The sequence below is a fragment of the Oncorhynchus gorbuscha genome, linkage group LG04, assembly GCF_021184085.1.
Source record: "Oncorhynchus gorbuscha isolate QuinsamMale2020 ecotype Even-year linkage group LG04, OgorEven_v1.0, whole genome shotgun sequence".
Classification (NCBI taxonomy): domain Eukaryota; kingdom Metazoa; phylum Chordata; class Actinopteri; order Salmoniformes; family Salmonidae; genus Oncorhynchus; species Oncorhynchus gorbuscha.
In genome coordinates, this window is record NC_060176.1 from 78,330,507 (window position 1) to 78,353,201 (window position 22,695).

The following is a 22,695-nucleotide window of genomic DNA, read 5'->3' on the forward strand; positions in this document are numbered from 1 at the left end:
TCCTCCACTCCTCTCACCATGCTCGTGCTCGGTCTCCTCCTCTCACCAAGCTGCTCCTCGGTCTCCTCCTCTCTCCTCTCCTCTCACCATGCTCCTCCTCAGTCTCCTCCCCTCTCACCACGCTCCTCCTCTCTTCTCTCACCACGCTCCTCCTCTTTCTTCTCCTCTCACCACGCTCCTCCACTCCTCTCTCCTCTCTCCATGCTCCTCTCTCCTCTCCTCTCCTCTCACCATACTTCTCCACTCCTCTCTCCTCTCACCATACTTCTCCACTCCTCTCTCCTCTCACCATACTTCTCCACTCCTCTCTCATCCCCTCTCACCATGCTCCTCCACTCCTCTCTCCTCCTCCCATCTCACCATGCTCCTCCACTCCTCTCTCCTCCTCCCATCTCACCATACTCCACCACTCTCAGTCATTCCAACTATACCAGGGGTATTCAAATCCAAGCCTAGAGGTCCAGAGTACTACTTCCGGTTAATGTTCTACCTGATAATTCATTTTACCCACCTGGTGTCCCAGGTCTAAATCAGTCCCTGATTAGAGGGGAACAATGCAAATCTGCACAGCAGTGGAACTGGCTTGGAGGTCCAGCTTTGAAACCAATTCTCTCACCCATAGAAATATAGGTCAATGACTCAATATTCATTTACTACTCCCTCAAACAACATTGTTCTACGTTGTTTTCTTCTTAAGCTAACACATTTGTCTCTCTCTCTTTCTCTTCGCTATATTTCCTCACTCTTCACTATCTCGCCTCTCTCTCTCTTCGCTATCCATCTTCTCTCTCATTTCGCTCTCTCCTCTCTCTCTCTTCACTATCTATCTTCTCTCTCTCTTTGCTCTCTCTCCTCTATTTATTCACTATATTTCCTCACTCTTTGCAATTTCTCCCCTCTCTATCTTTGCTATCTCTCCTCTCTCTCTCTTCGCTATCTCTCCTCTCTCTCTCTCTTTGCTATCTATCTTTTCTCTCTCTTCGCTATCTCTCCTCTCTCACTTTTTTGCTATCTCTCCCCTCTCTATCTTTGCTATCTCTCCTCTCTCTCATTTCGCTCTCTCTCTCTCTCTTCGCTATCTCTCCTCTCTCTCTCTTTGCTATCTATCTTTTCTCTCTCTTCACTATCTTTCCTCTCTCACTTTTTTGCTATCTCTCTCACTTTTTTGCTATCTCTCTCTCTCTTTTTTTCGTAGCTTGTCAGATCTCCTGCACATGTCAGTGCAGATCTCCTCCGGCATGCGCTACCTGGCCTCTCTGAACTTTGTGCACCGAGACCTGGCCACACGCAACTGCCTGCTGGACCGCAGACTCACCATCAAGATAGCAGACTTCGGCATGAGCAGAAACCTGTACTGCAGTGACTACTACCGCATTCAGGGGCGGGCTGTGCTGCCCATCCGTTGGATGGCCTGGGAGAGCATTCTACTGGTGAGAAAGCACAATACCTCAGGGTCATTCCACAAAATGATGGCCTGGGAGAGCATTCTACTGGTGAGAAAGCACAATACCTCAGGGTCATTCCACAAAATGATGGCCTGGGAGAGCATTCTACTGGTGAGAAAGCACAATACCTCAGGGTCATTCCACAAAATTACTCCCTTTTGGGTAGTTAACTTCATGAAAAAATGTAACATTTTATTTCACAAAATGTTACAATTTTGTCATGACGAGCATGTTCAACCTCTCAAGAAGTTAAATAAATAAATAAATAAATGACTATAGTAAGGGCTTATTAAGTGCCAAATAAAGTGACAGGGTTGACTGTCACAGAGTTGACTATTTCATCTAGAATCAACCATAGATCCCCATGTGACAGGGGGAATTGAATGCAAGCTTACCAAACACATGTAAATAGTTTAAACATTTCTAGACTGTCTATCTATAGGTAACAGGATTGACTGTCACAGAGTTGACCGTAACATGGCCATAAATCCCCTTGTGACAGTGAGAATGGAAGCGTGTTGTGTGCAACAGGAAGGGGCAATTGAATGCAAGCTTCACAAAAAAATGTAAGACCCTGGCGGGCTGCCAGTAAAAGCCATTTCCAGCCTGTCTATCTATGGGCAACAATCTTCACCTGTTATGCTCAGCCCCCTCAGTTTTCCACCTCAAAAAACAATGAAATGGGTCATAAAGAGTGGAATCAGCTCACCCGATTTGATAGTATGATTTGACTATAATTTTATATTATAGATATATTTTCTTTAAAGGAATGAGTTTCACCATATTAAAAAGATAGTTCAGTTCACGTGACAGGGTTGACATTAAAATGAATCACAATCATCTTTAGAAATGAATCACGAATCACATTAAATAAATACTCATCTTTAGAAATGAATCACGAATCACATTAAATAAATACTCATCTTTAGAAATGAATCACGAATCACATTAAATAAATACTCATCTTTAGAAATGAATCACTAATCACATTAAATAAATAATCATCTTTAGAAATGAATCACTAATCACAGTAAATAAATACTCATCTTTAGAAATGAATCACTAATCACATTAAATAAATAATCATCTTTAGAAATGAATCACTAATCACATTAAATAAATACTCATCTTTAGAAATGAATCACTAATCACATTAAATAAATAATCATCTTTAGAAATGAATCACTAATCACAGTAAATAAATACTCATCTTTAGAAATGAATCACTAATCACATTAAATAAATACTCATCTTTAGAAATGAATCACTAATCACATTAAATAAATACTAATCTTTAGAAATGAATCACCTAATCACATTAAATAAATACTAATCTTTAGAAATGAATCACTAATGACATTAAATAAATAATCATCTTTAGAAATGAATCACTAATCACATTAAATAAATACTCATCTTTAGAAATGAATCACTAATCACGTTAAATAAATACTCATCTTTAGAAATGAATCACTAATCACATTAAATAAATAATCATCTTCAGAAATGAATCACCTAATCACATTAAATAAATAATCATCTTCAGAAAGGATTCATTGTAACAAAATAACAGGGCTTCACTATGATGGTGTTGCTCTGAACCAGAGCATGTGAGCTGAGTTGAGCAGTTGGAAATCCAGCTCATTGCTCTGGCGCATCACATTCTTTCCAACCGCTCGTCTAAAAAAACGCTCAACGCTCACAAGTTTAAAATAAACTGCTGCTCCAAATTCACCCGATTCATTAAAATCCCAGTTTAACCAACATCCATCTATTGTTGTGACTACCTGAATCTACCATTTTGGTTTAGAAGTATTGAAACCAAACCATATGATTTGAATGAAAAGTATTTGAATACACAACATGAAAAGGTGAATGTGAGAAGTGCACATAATTTCAAATAGGCTACATTCTTTAAAAAAACATGATTTCACCTTTATTTAACCAGCTAGGCTTGTTGAGAACACCTTTATTTAACCAGGTAGGCTAGTTGAGAACACCTTTATTTAACCAGGTAGGCTAGTTGAGAACACCTTTATTTAACCAGGTAGGCTAGTTGAGAACACCTTTATTTAACCAGGTAGGCTAGTTGAGAACACCTTTATTTAACCAACCACTACTCGCTCCACTCCAGCCCCACTACTCGCTCCACTCCAGCCCCACTACTCACTCCACTCCAGCCCCACTACTCACTCCACTCCAGCTCCACTCCAGCCCCACTACTCGCTCCACTCCAGCCCCACTACTCACTCCACTCCAGCTCCACTCCAGCCCCACTACTCGCTCCACTCCAGCCCCACTACTCGCTCCACTCCAGCCCCACTACTCGCTCCACTCTAGCCCCACTACTCGCTCCACTCCAGCTCCACTCCAGCCCCACTACTCGCTCCACTCCAGCCCCACTACTCACTCCACTCCAGCCCCACTACTCACTCCACTCCAGCCCCACTACTCGCTCCACTCTAGCCCCACTACTCGCTCCACTCCAGCCCCACTACTCGCTCCACTCCAGCCCCACTACTCGCTCCACTCCAGCCCCACTACTCGCTCCACTCTAGCCCCACTACTCGCTCCACTCCAGCCCCACTCCAGCTCCACTCTAGCCCCACTACTCACTCCACTCCAGCCCCACTACTCGCTCCACTCTAGCCCCACTACTCGCTCCACTCCAGCCCCACTCCAGCCCCATTCCAGCCCCACTACTCACTCCACTCTAGCCCCACTACTCGCTCCACTCCAGCCCCACTCCAGCCCCACTACTCGCTCCACTCCAGCCCCACTCCAGCCCCACTCCAGCCCCACTCCAGCCCCACTACTCGCTCCACTCCAGCCCCACTACTCGCTCCACTCCAGCCCCACTCCAGCCCCACTCCAGCCCCACTCCAACCCCACTCCAGCCCCACTACTCGCTCCATTCCAGCCCCACTCCAGCTCCACTCCAGCCCCACTACTCGCTCCATTCCAGCCCCACTCCAGCCCCACTCCAGCTCCACTCCAGCCCCACTACTCGCTCCACTCCAGCCCCACTCCAGCTCCACTCCAGCCCCACTACTCGCTCCATTCCAGCCCCACTCCAGCTCCACTCCAGCCCCACTACTCGCTCCATTCCAGCCCCACTCCAGCTCCACTCCAGCCCCACTCCAGCTCCACTCCAGCCCCACTCCAGCTCCACTCCAGCCCCACTACTCGCTCCATTCCAGCCCCACTCCAGCTCCACTCCAGCCCCACTCCAGCTCCACTCCAGCCCCACTACTCACTCCACTCTAGCCCCACTACTTGTCCTATGCATTAGTAAACACACCATAGCAAAACACTTATGAAACCCCTCCCCACTTGTCTAGATTCTTACGTTCGTTGCCAAATCAATACGACCCAGATAGATCCCGTGGTTGTTGGTGTGAGGTTTAGGGTGAAGTTGGCCCTTGATGCTGATCTTGGGTTAGTTTAGCATTTGCTGCACTAAAAACTAAGGTTAGGATTGGGGGAGGGGAATCTGTACCTAGGGGAAACTTCACTGTCTGTGTGGTTCCTCTCCAGGGTAAGTTCACCACGGCCAGCGATGTGTGGGCCTTTGGCGTCACCCTGTGGGAGATCTTCACTCTGTGCAAAGAGCAGCCTTACAGCCTACTGTCAGACGAACAGGTCATCGAAAACACTGGCGAGTTCTTCCGGAACCAGGGCAGACAGGTTAGTGATTTAATTTATTTTAATTTATTCATTCATTAATTTATACACAGGTGGCAAAAACATTTAAATGAGAGAAGAGTGGTATCCGGGTACTGGATTCATCAGTGCATAGGATTAGACATGTCATTAGGTAGAGTAACTTAGCTTTGTCTCACATTCAACATATATCTGGGGCTTTTATATATCTGTGACTATTATATAACTGTGACTATTATATATCTGTGACTATATATATATTATATACTATTATATATCTGTGACTATTATATATCTGTGACTATTATATATCTGTGACTATTATATATCTGTGACTATTATACATCTGTGACTATTATATATCTGTGACTATTATATATCTGTGACTATTATATATCTGTGACTATTATATATCTGTGACTATTATACATCTGTGACTTATATATCTGTGACTATTATATATCTGTGACTATTATACATCTGTGACTTATATATCTGTGACTATTATATATCTGGGGCTTTTATATATCTGTGACTATTATACATCTGTGACTTATATATCTGTGACTATTATATATCTGTGACTATTATATAACTGTGACTATTATATATCTGTGACTATATATATATTATATACTATTATATAACTGTGACTATTATATATCTGTGACTATTATATATCTGTGACTATTATATAACTGTGACTATTATATATCTGTGACTATATATATATTATATACTATTATATATCTCTGACTATTATATATCTGTGACTATTATATATCTGTGACTATTATATAACTGTGACTATTATATATCTGTGACTATTATACATCTGGGCATAACAGTAATGTTTTGGCACCCCATCCCCCGTCCACCCCATTTTTCTTCTAGATCTTTCTATACGCCCCACTGCTCTGTCCTCCCTCTCTATTTGAGCTGATGGTGCGTTGTTGGGACCGCGACATCGCCGATCGACCCACCTTCGAGGGGTTGTACCAGGCCTTACGACCACATGTGGTCCAGTGAACTTTGAACCTTGGCACAACCAACGGGCTGTCCTGAGTGAGAGGTCTATTTAGCCTGAATTCTCTTCTCTTAACCCCTCTGACTGACAGACAGATGGACAGACGGACAGACAGGGAGACAGACAGGAATCAGACAGACAGACAGACAGCGGGGAGGACTGGAAGAGGATGCAGCGATGTTGTCATTTTAAGAGAGCAGGAAGTGGGTTGAGGTTATCACTTCCAGAATGTGGACCACTTCTTTCATATTTCACATTCTTCCGTGATGGACGTTAATCATTTGAAATCCATGACAAAAAGCTCTCACCCTTTTTGTCTGTTGATGGTTTGTGTAAATAGAATTCTGTTCATCCCATCTTTATTACAGTATGTTGTGTTTTCACATGTTGATTTTGTATGGTAGGCCTACCAAAGAAAACATAGTGTCCCTAATACCTGGCCTAGTAAGAAATCGACAACTGGACAAATGCTTTTGTCTTGAGGTTCTGTGTTTTTGGTGTGTAAAGCACTACTGCCTGGTCGTCTTCCATTTATCCATTGTTCCTTTTATTAACCCCACACTGGACTATGATCATGTTGATTTGTTTGACTCAGATTTTATTGATCTTTTTGAATATGAATGTTCTATAGGACAGTTTGGATAAGGCCTTTGGCTAAAGCAGAACTACTGTCATAGCTCGAATAGGACCCTAAGCCTCTGACCCTAACCCTAACCCTCTGACCCTAAGCCTCTGACCCTAAGCCTCTGACCCTAACCCTAACCCTCTGACTCTAACCCTCTGACCCTAACCCTCTGACCCTAAGCTTCTGACCCTAACCCTCTGACTCTAACCCTCTGACCCTAACTCTAACCCTCTGACCCTAACCCTCTGCCCCTAACTCTAACCCTGACCCTAAGCCTCTGACCCTAAGCCTCTAACCCTAACCCTCTGACCCTAAGCCTCTGACCCTAACCCTCTGACCCTAACTCTAACCCTCTGACCCTAACCCTCTGACTCTAACCCTCTGACCCTAACTCTAACCCTCTGACCCTAACCCTCTGACCCTAACCCTCTGACCCTAACTCTAACCCTCTGACCCTAAGCCTCTGACCCTAACCCTAACCCTCTGACCCTAACCCTCTGACTCTAAGCCTCTGACCCTAACTCTAACCCTCTGACCCTAACCCTCTGACCCTAACCCTCTGACCCTAACCCTCTCATCCTAACCCTCTGACCCTACCTCTAACCCTCTGCCCCTAACTCTAACCCTCTGACCCTACCTCTGACCCTAACCCTAACCCTCTGACCCTAACCCTCTGACTCTAAGCCTCTGACCCTAACTCTAACCCTCTGACCCTAACCCTCTGACCCTAACCCTCTGACCCTAACCCTCTCATCCTAACCCTCTGACCCTACCTCTAACCCTCTGCCCCTAACTCTAACCCTAACCCTGCTTTAGAGAGGGTTGGGGAGCCACAATGGACTGATGATGAGGAATAGAAAGCACTGTCCCCTTGGAGATGTCTAACGCAAGGCACTGTCCCCTTGGAGATGTCTAACGCAAGGCACTGTCCCCTTGGAGATGTCTAACGCAAGGCGCTGTCCCCTTGGAGATGTCTAACGCAAGGCACTGTCCCCTTGGAGATGTCTAACGCAAGGCACTGTCCCCTTGGAGATGTCTAACGCGAGGCACTGTCCCCTTGGAGATGTCTAACGCAAGGCACTGTCCCCTTGGAGATACCCACCTCAAACTGTGCAGCCTTATCAGATAGCATTAAAGCTAGTTAGCATTATTAGATGTCATTAGCTATCCCTTACAGAGATTCAGTCTTCTGGATTGAGTAGCTGGAGGCTGCTTAGCGTTGGTCCAGGGGCGTTTGTGCGCGTTCCAGTGGAGGAACACGCACTGACGGTGACGTGGACCAGAGCTAGAAGCTGGACAACGGTGAAGTGGACCAGAGCTAGAAGCTGGACAACACTCTTTACGAGTATACAGTAGCTAGCATATTGCTGTGGCCAAGCCTCTGACCATACAGTAGCTCGCATGTTGCTGTGGCCAAGCCTCTGATCACACAGTAGCTAGCATGTTGCTGTGACCAAGCCTCTGATCACACAGTAGCTAGCATGTTGCTGTGACCAAGCCTCTGATCACACAGTAGCTAGCATGTTGCTGTGGCCAAGCCTCTGACCATACAGTAGCTAGCATGTTGCTGTGACCAAGCATCTGATCACACAGTAGCTAGCATGTTGCTGTGACCAAGCCTCTGATCACACAGTAGCTAGCATGTTGCTGTGACCAAGCCTCTGATCACACAGTAGCTAGCATGTTGCTGTGACCAAGCCTCTGATCACACAGTAGCTAGCATGTTGCTGTGGCCAAGCCTCTGATCACACAGTAGCTAGCATGTTGCTGTGACCAAGCCTCTGATCACACAGTAGCTAGCATGTTGCTGTGACCAAGCCTCTGATCACACAGTAGCTAGCATGTTGCTGTGACCAAGCCTCTGATCACACAGTAGCTAGCATGTTGCTGTGACCAAGCCTCTGATCACACAGTAGCTAGCATGTTGTTGTGACCAAACAGCTGTTGTGTTCACAGCTCCGCCTTCAGATGAATTGAGCCATAGCAATAGAATTACTGCTGTACATCTCTGTTCTAGGGAACAGGGAAGTTACTGCTGTACTTCCCTTCGCCTGTTCTAGTACACATATTTCTATGATTGTAGCTGGCTTGCATAGAATTCATTCTGAGTGGCAGGGGATTGAAATGAAGGTAAACCTTAATTGTGGTTGTAAATATAACTGAAAAGCGATCTCTGTGTAGATGTCACTTGTCCATTGGGAGATCAATCGATATTGTCATGTTAGCGTAAAAGTTTTAAAAAGCAAAGTTTTACTTTTTTTGTTATTTCAAAACATTATGCCCCCCCCCCGTATTTTAAGTACATTTGTGTGTATTGCTGCATCCCCTGTTAATATCTGAGTGAATGAACCGGCATCATGTGTTTAAAAGTGGCTGACACCAAAGTTCTCAACATTGAAATCAGCTTCTGACATTTATTGTGTTGGTTGTCATTGTTAAGGTTATTAACATTAATGTCAATGTGTTGTGTTGTTCACCTGTACTGTATCTGATGCTTCACGGTGTGTCTGTGTCTGCTGGGAGGAGGGGCTCTGCTGGGAGGTGGGGCTCTGCTGGGAGGTGGGGCTCTGCTGGGAGGTGGGGCTCTGCTGGGAGGTGGGGCTCTGCTGGGAGGAGGGGCTCTGCTGGGAGGTGGGGCTCTGCTGGGAGGAGGGCTCTGCTGGGAGGAGGGGCTCTGCTGAGAGGTGGGGCTCTGTTGGGAGGAGGGACTCTGCTGGGAGGAGAGGCTCTGCTGGGAGGAGGGGCTCTGCTGGGAGGTGGGGCTCTGCTGGGAGGAGGGGCTCTGCTGGGAGGAGGGGCTCTGCTGGGAGGTGGGGCTCTGCTGGGAGGAGGGCTCTGCTGGGAGGAGGGGCTCTGCTGAGAGGTGGGTCTCTGCTGGGAGGAGGGGCTCTGCTGAGAGGTGGGGCTCTGCTGGGAGGAGGGGCTCTGCTGGGAGAAGGGGCTCTGCTGAGAGGTGGGGCTCTGCTGGGAGGAGGGGCTCTGCTGGGAGGAGGGGCTCTGCTGGGAGGAGGGGCTCTGCTGGGAGGTGGGGCTCTGCTGGGAGGAGGGCTCTGCTGGGAGGAGGGGCTCTGCTGAGAGGTGGGGCTCTGTTGGGAGGAGGGGCTCTGCTGGGAGGTGGGGCACTGCTGGGAGGAGGGGCACTGCTGGGAGATGGGGCTCTGCTGGGAGGAGAGGCTCTGCTGGGAGGAGGGCTCTGCTGGGAGGAGGGCTCTGCTGAGAGTATGGGCTCTGCTGGGAGGTGGGGCTCTGCTGAGAGGAGGGGCTCTGCTGAGAGGTGGGGCTCTGCTGGGAGGAGGGGCTCTGCTGAGAGGTGGGGCTCTGCTGGGAGGAGGGGCTCTGCTGGGAGAAGGGGCTCTGCTGAGAGGAGGGGCTCTGCTGAGAGGTGGGGCTCTGCTGAGAGGTGGGGCTCTGCTGAGAGGTGGGGCTCTGCTGGGAGGAGGGGCTCTGCTGGGAGAAGGGCTTTGCTGAGAGGTGGGGCTCTGCTGGGAGGAGGGGCTCTGCTGAGAGGTGGGGCTCTGCTGGGAGGAGGGGCTCTGCTGGGAGAAGGGCTTTGCTGAGAGGTGGGGCTCTGCTGAGAGGTGGGGCTCTGCTGAGAGGTGGGGCTCTGCTGGGAGGAGGGGCTCTGCTGAGAGATGGGGCTCTGCTGGGAGGAGGGGCTCTACTGAGAGGTGGGGCTCTGCTGGGAGGAGGGGCTCTGCTGAGAGGTGGGGCTCTGCTGGGAGGAGGGGCTCTGCTGGGAGGTGGTGCTCTGCTGGGAGGTGGGGCTCTGCTGGGAGGAGGGGCTCTACTGAGAGGTGCGGCTCTGCTGGGAGGAGGGGCTCTACTGAGAGGTGGGGCTCTGCTGGGACGTAGGGCTCTGCTGAGAGGAGGGGCTCTGCTGAGAGGTGGGGCTCTGCTGGGAGGAGGGCTCTGCTGAGAGGAGGGGCTCTGCTGGGTGGTGGGGCTCTGCTGGGAGGAGGGGCTCTGCTGAGAGGTGGGGCTCTGCTGGATGTGTTATGTGTATGTTTGACATTCCACAGAGCACTGGGGGAAGTGGTTCAACTTGAAGTGTGTTTACATGCCCAGTTGTTGTGCAGTACAATCTGCACCGCATGGAGAGGGGAGGGAGGGATGAAGGGGGAGAGAGAGATGTAAAGGAAACCACTAAACTCAATATCCCAGAGGTCTTTGCTGAAGTGAGCCTGTGTTAGCTAATGTTCGTTGGTAAAGATGAATCCCTTAATTCTGGTCCAGACAGAATAAATCGTGTTTTTTTCTTTTCCATTGGTTGGGATTGGATAGAAGAAAGCAGGTTATTGAACCGAGCTCTGTAACACTTCCTCTCCGGAGTGGCTTTCTCCACTTTTTTGGTTGCCATGGAAGCACAACTGTGGTAAAGGGGTAAAGGAGGTTTTGAGGGAAAGGTTGGATTGAGCCTGTGTGCATGTGGCAGTCTGCGGGTGGTAATGACTGGTTGGTTTGGTGTTTGAATGCATAACGGGTGGTATTGACTGGTTGGTTTGGTGTTTGAATGCATAACGGGTGGTAATGACTGGTTGGTTTGGTGTTTGAATGCATAACGGGTGGTAATGACTGGTTGCTTTGGTGTTTGAATGCATAACGGGTGGTAATGACTGGTTGGTTTGGTGTTTGAATGCATAAAGGGTGGTAATGACTGGTTGGTTTGGTGTTTGAATGCATAACGGGTGGTAATGACTGGTTGGTTTGGTGTTTGAATGCATAACGGGTGGTAATGACTGGTTGCTTTGGTGTTTGAATGCATAACGGGTGGTAATGACTGGTTGGTTTGGTGTTTGAATGCATAAAGGGTGGTAAATGACTGGTTGGTTTGGTGTTTGAATGCATAACGGGTGGTAATGACTGGTTGGTTTGGTGTTTGAATGCATAACGGGTGGTAATGACTGGTTGGTTTGGTGTTTGAATGCATAACGGGTGGTAATGACTGGTTGGTTTGGTGTTTGAATGAATAACGGGTGGTAAAGACTGGTTGCTTTGGTGTTTGAATGCATAACGGGTGGTAATGACTGGTTGCTTTGGTGTTTGACTGCATAAAGGGGTGGTAATGACTGGTTGCTTTGGTGTTTGAATGCATAATGGGTGGTAATGACTGGTTGGTTTGGTGTTTGAATGCATAACGGGTGGTAATGACTGGTTGGTTTGGTGTTTGAATGCATAACGGGTGGTAATGACTGGTTGGTTTGGTGTTTGAATGCATAACGGGTGGTAATGACTGGTTGGTTTGGTGTTTGAATGCATAACGGGTGGTAATGACTGGTTGGTTTGGTGTTTGAATGCATAACGGGTGGTAATGACTGGTTGGTTTGGTGTTTGAATGCATAACGGGTGGTAATGACTGGTTGGTTTGGTGTTTGAATGCACAACGGGTGGTAATGACTGGTTGGTTTAGTGTTTGAATGCATAACGGGTGGTAATGACTGGTTGGTTTGGTGTTTGAATGCATAACGGGTGGTAATGACTGGTTGGTTTGGTGTTTGAATGCACAACGGGTGGTAATGACTGGTTGGTTTAGTGTTTGAATGCATAACGGGTGGTAATGACTGGTTGGTTTGGTGTTTCAATGCATAACGGGTGTAAATGACTGGTTGGTTTGGTGTTTGAATGCATAACGGGTGGTAATGACTGGTTGGTTTGGTGTTTGAATGCATAAGGGGTGGTAATGACTGGTTGGTTTGGTGTTTGAATGCATAACGGGTGGTAATGACTGGTTGGTTTGGTGTTTGAATGCACAACGGGTGGTAATGACTGGTTGGTTTAGTGTTTGAATGCATAACGGGTGGTAATGACTGGTTGGTTTGGTGTTTGAATGCATAACGGGTGGTAATGACTGGTTGGTTTGGTGTTTGAATGCACAACGGGTGGTAATGACTGGTTGGTTTAGTGTTTGAATGCATAACGGGTGGTAATGACTGGTTGGTTTGGTGTTTGAATGCATAACGGGTGTAAATGACTGGTTGGTTTGGTGTTTGAATGCATAACGGGTGGTAATGACTGGTTGGTTTGGTGTTTGAATGCATAACGGGTGGTAATGACTGGTTGGTTTGGTGCCAGGTGATAGAGGACACTCTGATTTTTCTCTTTTCTATTCATCGCTTCAGTTTAGAAACTCTTCTCATACATACGTGGCTGACTTGTACATAGTGTAGTCAGAGTAGATTTGTATAGTAATATATTGGGTGCTGAGGAGAAGATTCCAGCCCCATGACAGTTTTCCTCTGATCTTTTCTTTCTCTTTGTTTCTTATATTAAAATCAAACTGGACAAACGGTATCGTGTCTTTTTTTTTTATCATAAAAAAACAAACAAATGTTTTCAAAGTGAGAGAAACAAAGGAAATACATTCACAGGAGCACTGCAACGCGTACTCCACCCATGCTCTACCAAGGGTTTCCAGCACACAGCTTTGACCAGAGGATGCGAGCGGAGCTGGGGTGGAGCGAGGAGCGCAGCGTGCCGAAATCTGAGCAGATTGAATTTATTTGTTCGTGTCTTTCTCTCCCACTCAAATTTAGCTCCAATACCACCTAGCCACGAGCTCTGGTAATGCTCTGGTCATGCTCTGGTCATGCTCTGGTCATGCTCTGGTCATGCTCTGGTCATGCTCTGGCCATGCTCTGGTCATGCTCTGGCCATGCTCTGGTCATGCTCTGGTCATGCTCTGGCCATGCTCTGGCCATGCTCTGGTCGTGCTCTGGTAATGCTCTGGTCATGCTCTGGTCATGCTCTGGCCATGCTCTGGTCATGCTCTGCCCATGCTCTGGTCATGCTCTGGTCATGCTCTGGTCATGCTCTGCCCAGCATTTTTCACTTCCTTCATCACTGTTCTTTTCATTATTGTTGTATTTATTCAGCCTACCACCCCACTACCCCACCACGACCCCACTACCCCACCACCACCCCACTACCCCACCACCACCCCACTATCCCACCACCCACTACCCCACTACCCCACCACCACCCCACTATTCCACCACCCCACTACCCCACCACCACCGCACTACCCCACTACCCCACCACCACCCCACTATCCCACCACCCCACTACCCCACCACCCCACTATCCCACCACCACCCCACTACCACCCCACTACCCCACCACCCCACTATCCCACCACCACCCCACTACCACTCCACTACCACCCCACTACCCCACTACCCAACCACACCACTCCACTACCACCCCACTACCACCCCACTACCCAACCACCCCACTACCACTCCACTACCACCCCACTACCACTCCACTACCACCCCACTACCACCCCACTACCACTCCACCACCCCACTACCACCCCACTACCACTCCACTACCACTCCACTACCACTCCACTACCACCCCACTACCCCACTACCACCCCACTACCACCCCACTACCACTCCACTACCACCCCACTAACCCACTACCCAACCACACCACTCCACTACCACCCTACTACCACCCCACTACCACCCTACTACCACCCCACTACCACCCTACTACCACCCCACTACCACCCCACTACCACCCCACTACCACTCCACTACCACCCCACTACCACCCCACTACCACTCCACTACCCCACCACACCACCACCCCACTACCACCCCACTACCACTCCACTACCACCCCACTACCACCCCACTACCACCCCACTACCACTCCACTACCACCCCACTACCACCCCACTACCACCCCACTACCACTCCACTACCACCCCACTACCACCCCACTACCACTCCACTACCACTCCACTACCACCCCACTACCACTCCACTACCCCACTACCCAACCACACCACTCCACTACCACTCCACTACCACTCCACTACCCCACCCCCCACTACCACTCCACTACCACTCCACTACCACCTCACTACCACTCCACTACCACTCCACTACCACCCCACTACCACCCCACTACCACTCCACTACCCCACTACCCAACCACACCACTCCACTACCACTCCACTACCACTCCACTACCCCACCCCCCACTACCACTCCACTACCACTCCACTACCACCCCACTACCACCCCCCACTACCCCACTACCACCCCACTACCACTCCACTACCCCACTACCCAACCACACCACTCCACTACCACTCCACTACCACTCCACTACCCCACCACCCTACTACCACTCCACTACCCCACTATCCCACCACCCCACTATCCCACCACCACCCTACTACCACTCCACTACCCCACCACACCACCACACCACCACTAATGTGCAGAGGTGTTGAATATGAGTCAAACAAGAAATAGGTCACCACAAGACAACCAATGACAAGACAACCAATGACAAGACAACCAATGAGCCCACGCAGCAGCATCAGAGACGTTTGGGATTCTATATCGGCTGTTGTTCAATAAAAGAGGAGTGCTAAAGTTGTCAATGAACTGTTAACATGTGAGAGCAACAGGGCCACAGTTATAATTAAAGCATCTGATCATCAATGGATTAGAGATAAAAAGCTGTTTTTTAAAACTGCAGCGGCCACATAGCCTTATCACCTAGGTAGGTGGGCCACATAGCCTTATCACCTAGGTAGGCCACATAGCCTTATCACCTAGGTAGGTGGGCCACATAGCCGTATCACCTAGGTAGGTGGGCCACATAGCCGTATCACCTAGGTAGGTGGGCCACATAGCCGTATCACCTAGGTAGGCCCTTGTTTAGTATTTATTTTTATTTTATACCTTTATTTAACCAGGCAAGTCAGTTAAGAACACATTCTTATTTTCAATGGCGGCCTGGGAATTTTCAATGGCGGCCTGTTAACCCACAGTTAACTGCCTGTTCAGGGGCAGAATGAAAGATTTGTACCTTGTCAGCTCGGGGGTTTGAACTCGCAACCTTCCGGTTACTAGTCTAACGCTCTAACCACTAGGCTACGCTGCCGCCCTATGTTGTAGTAGTAACTGCAAGGTTGCGAGTTCAAACCCCCGAGCTGACAAGGTACAAATCTGTCGTTCTGCCCCTGAACAGGCAGTTAACCCACTGTTCCCAGGCCGTCATTGAAAATAAGAATATGTTCTTAACTGACTTGCCTGGTTAAATAAAGGTAAAATAAAATATATATATAATCCGTGTTTGGCATGCTGGCCCATGTTGACTTCAATGCTTGCGTCAAGTTGGCTTGATGTCCTTTGCGGGGTGAACCATTCTTGATACACATAGGAAACTGTTGAGCAAGAAAACCCCCAGCAGCGTCACAGTTCTTGACACACTCAAACCGGTGCGCCTAGCAGCTACTACCCTATTCAAAGGCACTTAAATCTTTGAATAGCGCACATACACAATCCATGTCTCAATTGTCTCAAGGCTTAAAAATCCTTCTTTAACCTGTCTCCTCCCATTCATCTACAGAGAGATGCTATGCTACTAGCCTCATGCCATGAATATGCATAGCCATCTTGAGACAACTCCAATATAGTGTTTTTTTCTCAAAGTTGTCACGTGTCCTACTTATATCAGTACACGTGTAACAACTTAAGCATTATGAAATGCAAGCAATGTCCTCCCCCAAAAAACATAGCAAAACGACATCTGTTTCAGTAGTTATAGTTAGCTAGCCAACGATCTAGCTAGGCATCATCTGTACCGAACAAAAATATAAACGCAACATGTAAAGTGTTGGTCCCATTATTTCATGAGCTGAAATAAAACATCACAGAAATTGTCCATACGCACAAAAAACGTAATTTGTTTACATCCCTGTTAGTGAGCGTTTCTCCTTTGCCAAGATATCCATCCACCTGACAGGTGTGGCTTATCATGAAGCTGATTAAACGGCATGATAATTACACATGTGCACCTTGTGCTGGGGGCGATAAAAGGCCACTCTAAAATGTGCACAATACCACAGATGTCTTAAGTTTTGAGGGACCGTGCCATTGGCATGCTGACTGCAGGAATGCCCACCAGAGCTGTTGCCAGATAATTTCATGTGTATTTCTCTACCATAAGCCGCTTCCAAAGTCGTTTTAGAGAATTTGACATTACGTCCAACCGCAGACCATGTGTAACTATGCCAGCCCAGGACCTCGGCATCCGGCTTCTTCACCTGTGGGATTGGCAAACCCGGCTCCCCAGTGGGTGGGCCAGGCTCCCAAGTGCTATGCCCTTGTCCAGTCATGTGAAATCCATAGATTAGGGCATAATGAATGTATTTAAATTGAATAATTTCCTTATATGAACTGTAACTCAGTAAAATCTTTGAAATTGTTGCATGTTGTGTTTATTTCCCCCATCTATCTTCAGAGCTCGTGCTGCTAGGCAACCTAAACTGGAACATGCTTAACACCCCAGACATCCTACAATCTAAGCTTGATGCCCTCAATGTCACACAAATTATCAATGAACCTACCAGGTACCACCCCAAAGCCATAAACACGGGCACCCTCATATATATCATCCTAACCAACTTGCCCTCTAAATACACCACTGCTGTTTTCAACCAAGATCTCAGCGATCACTGCCTCATTGCCTGCATCCGTAATGGGTCAGCGGTCAAACGACCTCCACTCATCACTGTCAAACACTCCCTGAAACACTTCAGCGAGCAGGCCTTTCTAATTGACCTGGCCGGGGTATCCTGAAAGGATATTGATCTCATCCCGTCAGTAGAGGATGCCTGGTTATTTTTTTAAATGCCTTCCTCACCATCTTAAATAAGCATGCCCCATTCAAGAAATGTAGAACCAGGAACAGATATAGTTGGTTCTCTCCAGACCTGACTGCCCTTAACCAACACAAAAACATCCTATGGCGTTCTGCATTAGCATCGAACAGCCCCCGTGATATGCAGCTGTTCAAGCTAGAAACCAATATACACAGACAATTAGAAAAGCCAAGGCTAGCTTTTTCAAGCAGAAATTTGCTTCCTGCAACACAAATTTAAAAAAGTTCTGGTATACCGTAAAGTCCATGGAGAATAAGAAACTCTCCTCCCAGCTGCCCACTGCACTGAGGATAGGAAACTCTGTCACCACCAATAAATCCACTATAATTGTGCAACTCGCCCAAGCCTTCCCCATTTCTCCTTCTCCCAAATACAGTCAGTTTATGTTCTGAAAGAGCTGCAAAATCTGGACCCCTTCAAATCAGCCGGGCTAGACAATCTGGACCCTTTCTTTCTAAAAATTATCTGCCGAAATTGTTGCAACCCCTATTGCTAGTCTATTCAACCTCTCTTTCGTGTCGTCTGAGATTCCCAAAGATTGGAAAGCAGCTGCGGTCATCCCCCTCATCAAAGGGGGGGGCACTCTTGACCCAAACTGCTACAGACCTAGATCTATCCTACTCTGCCTTTCTAAGGTCTTCGAAAGCCAAGTCAACAAACAGATTACCGACCATTTTGAATTCCACCGCACCTTCTCCGCTATGCAATCTGGTTTCAGAGCTGTTCATGGGTGCACCTCAGTCACGCTCAAGGTCCTGAACGATATCTTAACCGCCATCGATAAGAAACAATATTGTGCAGCAGTATTCATTGACCTGGCCAAGGCTTTCGACTCTGTCAATCACCACATCCTCATCGGTAGACTCGATAGCCTTGGTTTCTCAAATGATTGCCTAACCTGGTTCACCAACTACTTCTCTGATAGAGTTCAGTGTGTCAAATCTGAGACTTTTTGTCCGGGCCTCTGGCAGTTTCTATGGGGGTGCCACAGAGTTAAATTCTCGGGCCGACTCTCTTCTCTGTATACATCAACGATGTTGCTTTTGCTGCTGGTGATTCTCTGATCCACCTCTACGCAGACGACACCATTCTGTATACTTCTGGCCCCTCTTTGGACACTGTGTTAATAACCCTCCAGACGAGCTTCAATGCCTTACAACTCTCCTTCCGTGGCCTCCAACTGCTCTTAAATACAAGTAAAACCAAATGCATGCTCTTCAACCGATCGCTGCCTGCACCTGCCCGCCCGTCCAACATCACCACTCTGGACGGTTCTGACGTAGAATATGTGGACAACTACAAATACCTAGGTGTCTGGTTAGACTGTAAACTCTCCTTCCAAACTCACATTAAACATCTCCAATCCAAAGTTACATCTAGAATTGGCTTCCTATTTCACAACAAAGCATCCTTCACGAATGATGCCAAACATACGCTCGTAAAACTGACCATCCTAACGATCCTCGACTTCGGCGATGTCATTTACAAAATAGCCTCCAATACCCTACTCAATAAATTGGATGCAGTCTATCAGAGTGCCATCCGTTTTGTCACCAAAGCCCCATATACTACCCACCACTGCGACCTGTACGCTCTCGTTGGCTGGCCCTCGCTTCATACTCGTCGCCAAACCCACTGGCTCCAGGTTATCTACAAGACCCTGCTAGGTAAAGTCCCCCCTTATCTCAGCTCGCTGGTCACCATAGCAGCACCCAGCTGTAGCACACGCTCCAGAAGGTATCTCTCTGGTCACCCCCAAAACCAATTCTCCAGTTCTCTGCTGCCAATGATTGGAACGAACTACAAAAATCTCTGAAACTGGAAACACGTATCTCCCTCACTAGCTTCCCCCTACTGTATTTATTTATTTTGCTCCTTTACACCCCATTATTTCTATCTCTACTTTGCACATTCTTCCACTGCAAATCTACCATTCCAGTGTTTTACTTGTTACATCGTATTTACTTCGCCGCCATGGCCTTTTTTGTCTTTACCTCCCTTATCTCACCTTATTTGCTCACATTGTATATAGACTTTCTACTGTATTAGTGACTGTATGTTTGTTTTACTCCATGTGTAACTCTGTGTTGTTGTATGTGTCGAACTGCTTTGCTTTATCTTGTTCAAATAAAGTTGAAATAAAATAAATATTTTTGTTCAGTATAAAATAACTCTAATTCATAAGACTATATATATAGACATGGAATCACTGGCCACTCTGATAATGGAACACTAGTCACTTTAATAATGGAACACTAGTCACTTTAATAATGGAACACTCGTCACTTTAATAATGGAATACTACTGACTTTAATAATGGAACACTAGTCACTTTAATAATGGAACACTAGTCACTTTGATAATGGAACACTAGTCACGTTGATAATGGAACACTAGTCACTTTAATAATGGAACACTAGTCACTTTAGTAATGGAACACTAGTCACTTTGATAATGGAACACTAGTCACTTTAATAATGGAACACTAGTCACTTTGATAATGGAACACTAGTCACTTTAATAATGGAACACTAGTCACTTTGATAATGGAACACTAGTCACTTTAATAATGGAACACTAGTCACTTTAATAATGGAACACTAGTCACTTTAATAATGGAACACTAGTCACTTTAATAATGGAACACTAGTCACTTTAATAATGGAACACTAGTCACTTTAATAATGGAACACTAGTCACTTTAATAATGGAACACTCGTCACTTTAATAATGGAATACTACTGACTTTAATAATGGAACACTAGTCACTTTAATAATGGAACACTAGTCACTTTGATAATGGAACACTAGTCACTTTGATAATGGAACACTAGTCACTTTAATAATGGAACACTAGTCACTTTAATAATGGAACACTAGTCACTTTGATAATGGAACACTAGTCACTTTAATAATGGAACACTAGTCACTTTGATAATGGAACACTAGTCACTTTAATAATGGAACACTAGTCACTTTGATAATGGAACACTAGTCACTTTAATAATGGAACACTAGTCACTTTAATAATGGAACACTAGTCACTTTAATAATGGAACACTAGTCACTTTAATAATGGAACACTAGTCACTTTGATAATGGAACACTAGTCACTTTGATAATGGAACACTAGTCACTTTGATAATGGAACACTAGTCACTTTAATAATGGAACACTAGTCACTTTAATAATGGAACACTAGTCACTTTGATAATGGAACACTAGTCACTTTAATAATGGAACACTAGTCACTTTGATAATGGAACACTAGTCACTTTAATAATGGAACACTAGTCACTTTGATAATGGAACACTAGTCACTTTGATAATGGAACACTAGTCACTTTGATAATGGAACACTAGTCACTTTAATAATGGAACACTAGTCACTTTAATAATGGAACACTAGTCACTTTGATAATGGAACACTAGTCACTTTAATAATGGAACACTAGTCACTTTGATAATGGAACACTAGTCACTTTAATAATGGAACACTAGTCACTTTGATAATGGAACACTAGTCACTTTAATAATGGAACACTAGTCACTTTAATAATGGAACACTAGTCACTTTGATAATGGAACACTAGTCACTTTAATAATGGAATACTGGTCACTTTAATAATGGAACACTAGTCACTTTAATAATGAAACACGACTGACTTTAATCATGTTTACATACTACTTTACTCATCTCATATATACTGTCTTCTATTCTACTGTATTTTAATCAATGCCACTCTGACATTGCTCGTCCGAATATTTATATATTTCTTAATTCCATTCTTTTACTTTTAGATATGTGTGTATTGTTGTGGATTGTTAGATACTACTGCACTGTTGGAGCTAGGAACACAAGCATTTCGCTACACCTGCAATAACTTCTGCCTAATACAGTATGTGTGTGACCAATACAATTTGATTTGATTTTGATTTCGTTTTCATATTTGGATAATGACTGTCGGACCCACCTATGTGAAGCTAGCCTCAATAAGGATGCATAGTCTTTGGTTGAATTTATATAACAACATTCCATGTCTGTTTATATGGCATGATTCAACTATTTTCTATCCATTAGCATCACTTTCAATTATTGACTTTTATTTTGATGGTAAACCGCAAATTCTAAACGTTATTGTGGCTAGCTTTAATTAGATGTCGCCGTTACAAAAACAGTTTGCCTTTTAGAAAATTAGTGCATACTGCAGTTATAATACTATCTGACTACAATATTTGTTTTGTAAAGGCGGACCCGGTCTAGTCAAGCCACACTAGCCAGATGCAGATTAAGCTAGCTAGCAGTTTATAATCAGAGAGGAAGAACGAGAGATAGGCCCAATTTGGCAGAAAATCTGTCCCTTCAGCAGGTGGCGTTTTTGTTGTCGTTGTTGTTTCACGCACCGAGTTTTTCTATGGAGGTCAATGAGAGAGTGTTAAATTTGGTCAACAAATAATCATTGTTTATTTGCTACTTGAAGTTTATTTTGAATTTTCACAATGCTTTAAATTGTTACGAGTGTACTGATATAAGTGGGACACGTGACAACCTGACAACTTTGAGGGGAAAAAAACAACAACATATCGGAGTTGTCCGCTGTGCATATTCATTGACATGAGGCTTGTGGCGTCGAACCTCTCTCCATTGAATGCATGCGGGTGACGTCAACATCCCTCATCGAATATTCAAATGAGGATTACAATAATGAGATGTATCCACCAATCCGAAGAAAGGATAGGCGGGACCTAGACAGCCCGCAGTTCCGCACGACTTCCCTTGTTAGGGCGGAGAGACATGTAATCTTGTCAGTATTGCCGTAACGTTGTTAAAACGTTAGTTTGGCATAACAGGGCTAACTGGCTGACTAGCTTGTTTAGTTCATTATCTTCTAGCTAGTTATTTTTAATATAAACTGAAATTAGATTTCAATAAGAGAACAACAAGTGGCTGCCTAGCTAATATTTACTCACATAGATTCCTAAATGATTGATTGCAGTTTCCGCTGGTCATTGTTTTCAGGATAGTTGCATTAGTGATAGCTAGGGACCTAAATAAAAGGTAGCTAGCTACCCCAGAAGCTTCTAATAACATCTGTATCAAAGATATTTATAAGTGACTTTGTCTTTCTGTAAACCAAAGTCAAACGTAGTAGGGAGACGGCTTTTACCTCCAGTTTCCAAACTGTCGTCAATGTTGGGGAAATGCTTGATTGTTAAGGCCACTATTTGTATGAATATTTAGCACTTT

General features: G+C 45.8%; 1 protein-coding gene across 2 annotated transcripts in view; it reads left to right on the top strand.

The window, feature by feature from the left end:
* ddr2l (discoidin domain receptor family, member 2, like) overlaps nucleotides 1-6,429 on the top strand; it is a 56,542-nt gene extending 50,113 nt beyond the window's left edge. For both annotated transcript variants that reach the window (XM_046348148.1, XM_046348147.1), the window contains exons 15-17: nucleotides 1,196-1,430; nucleotides 4,983-5,132; nucleotides 6,003-6,429. In XM_046348148.1, the coding sequence (XP_046204104.1) occupies nucleotides 1,196-1,430; nucleotides 4,983-5,132; nucleotides 6,003-6,137 (520 nt within the window). In that variant the 3' untranslated portion in view covers nucleotides 6,138-6,429. The remainder of the gene's footprint in view (nucleotides 1-1,195; nucleotides 1,431-4,982; nucleotides 5,133-6,002) is intronic.
* Nucleotides 6,430-22,695: the final 16,266 nt, after the last annotated feature.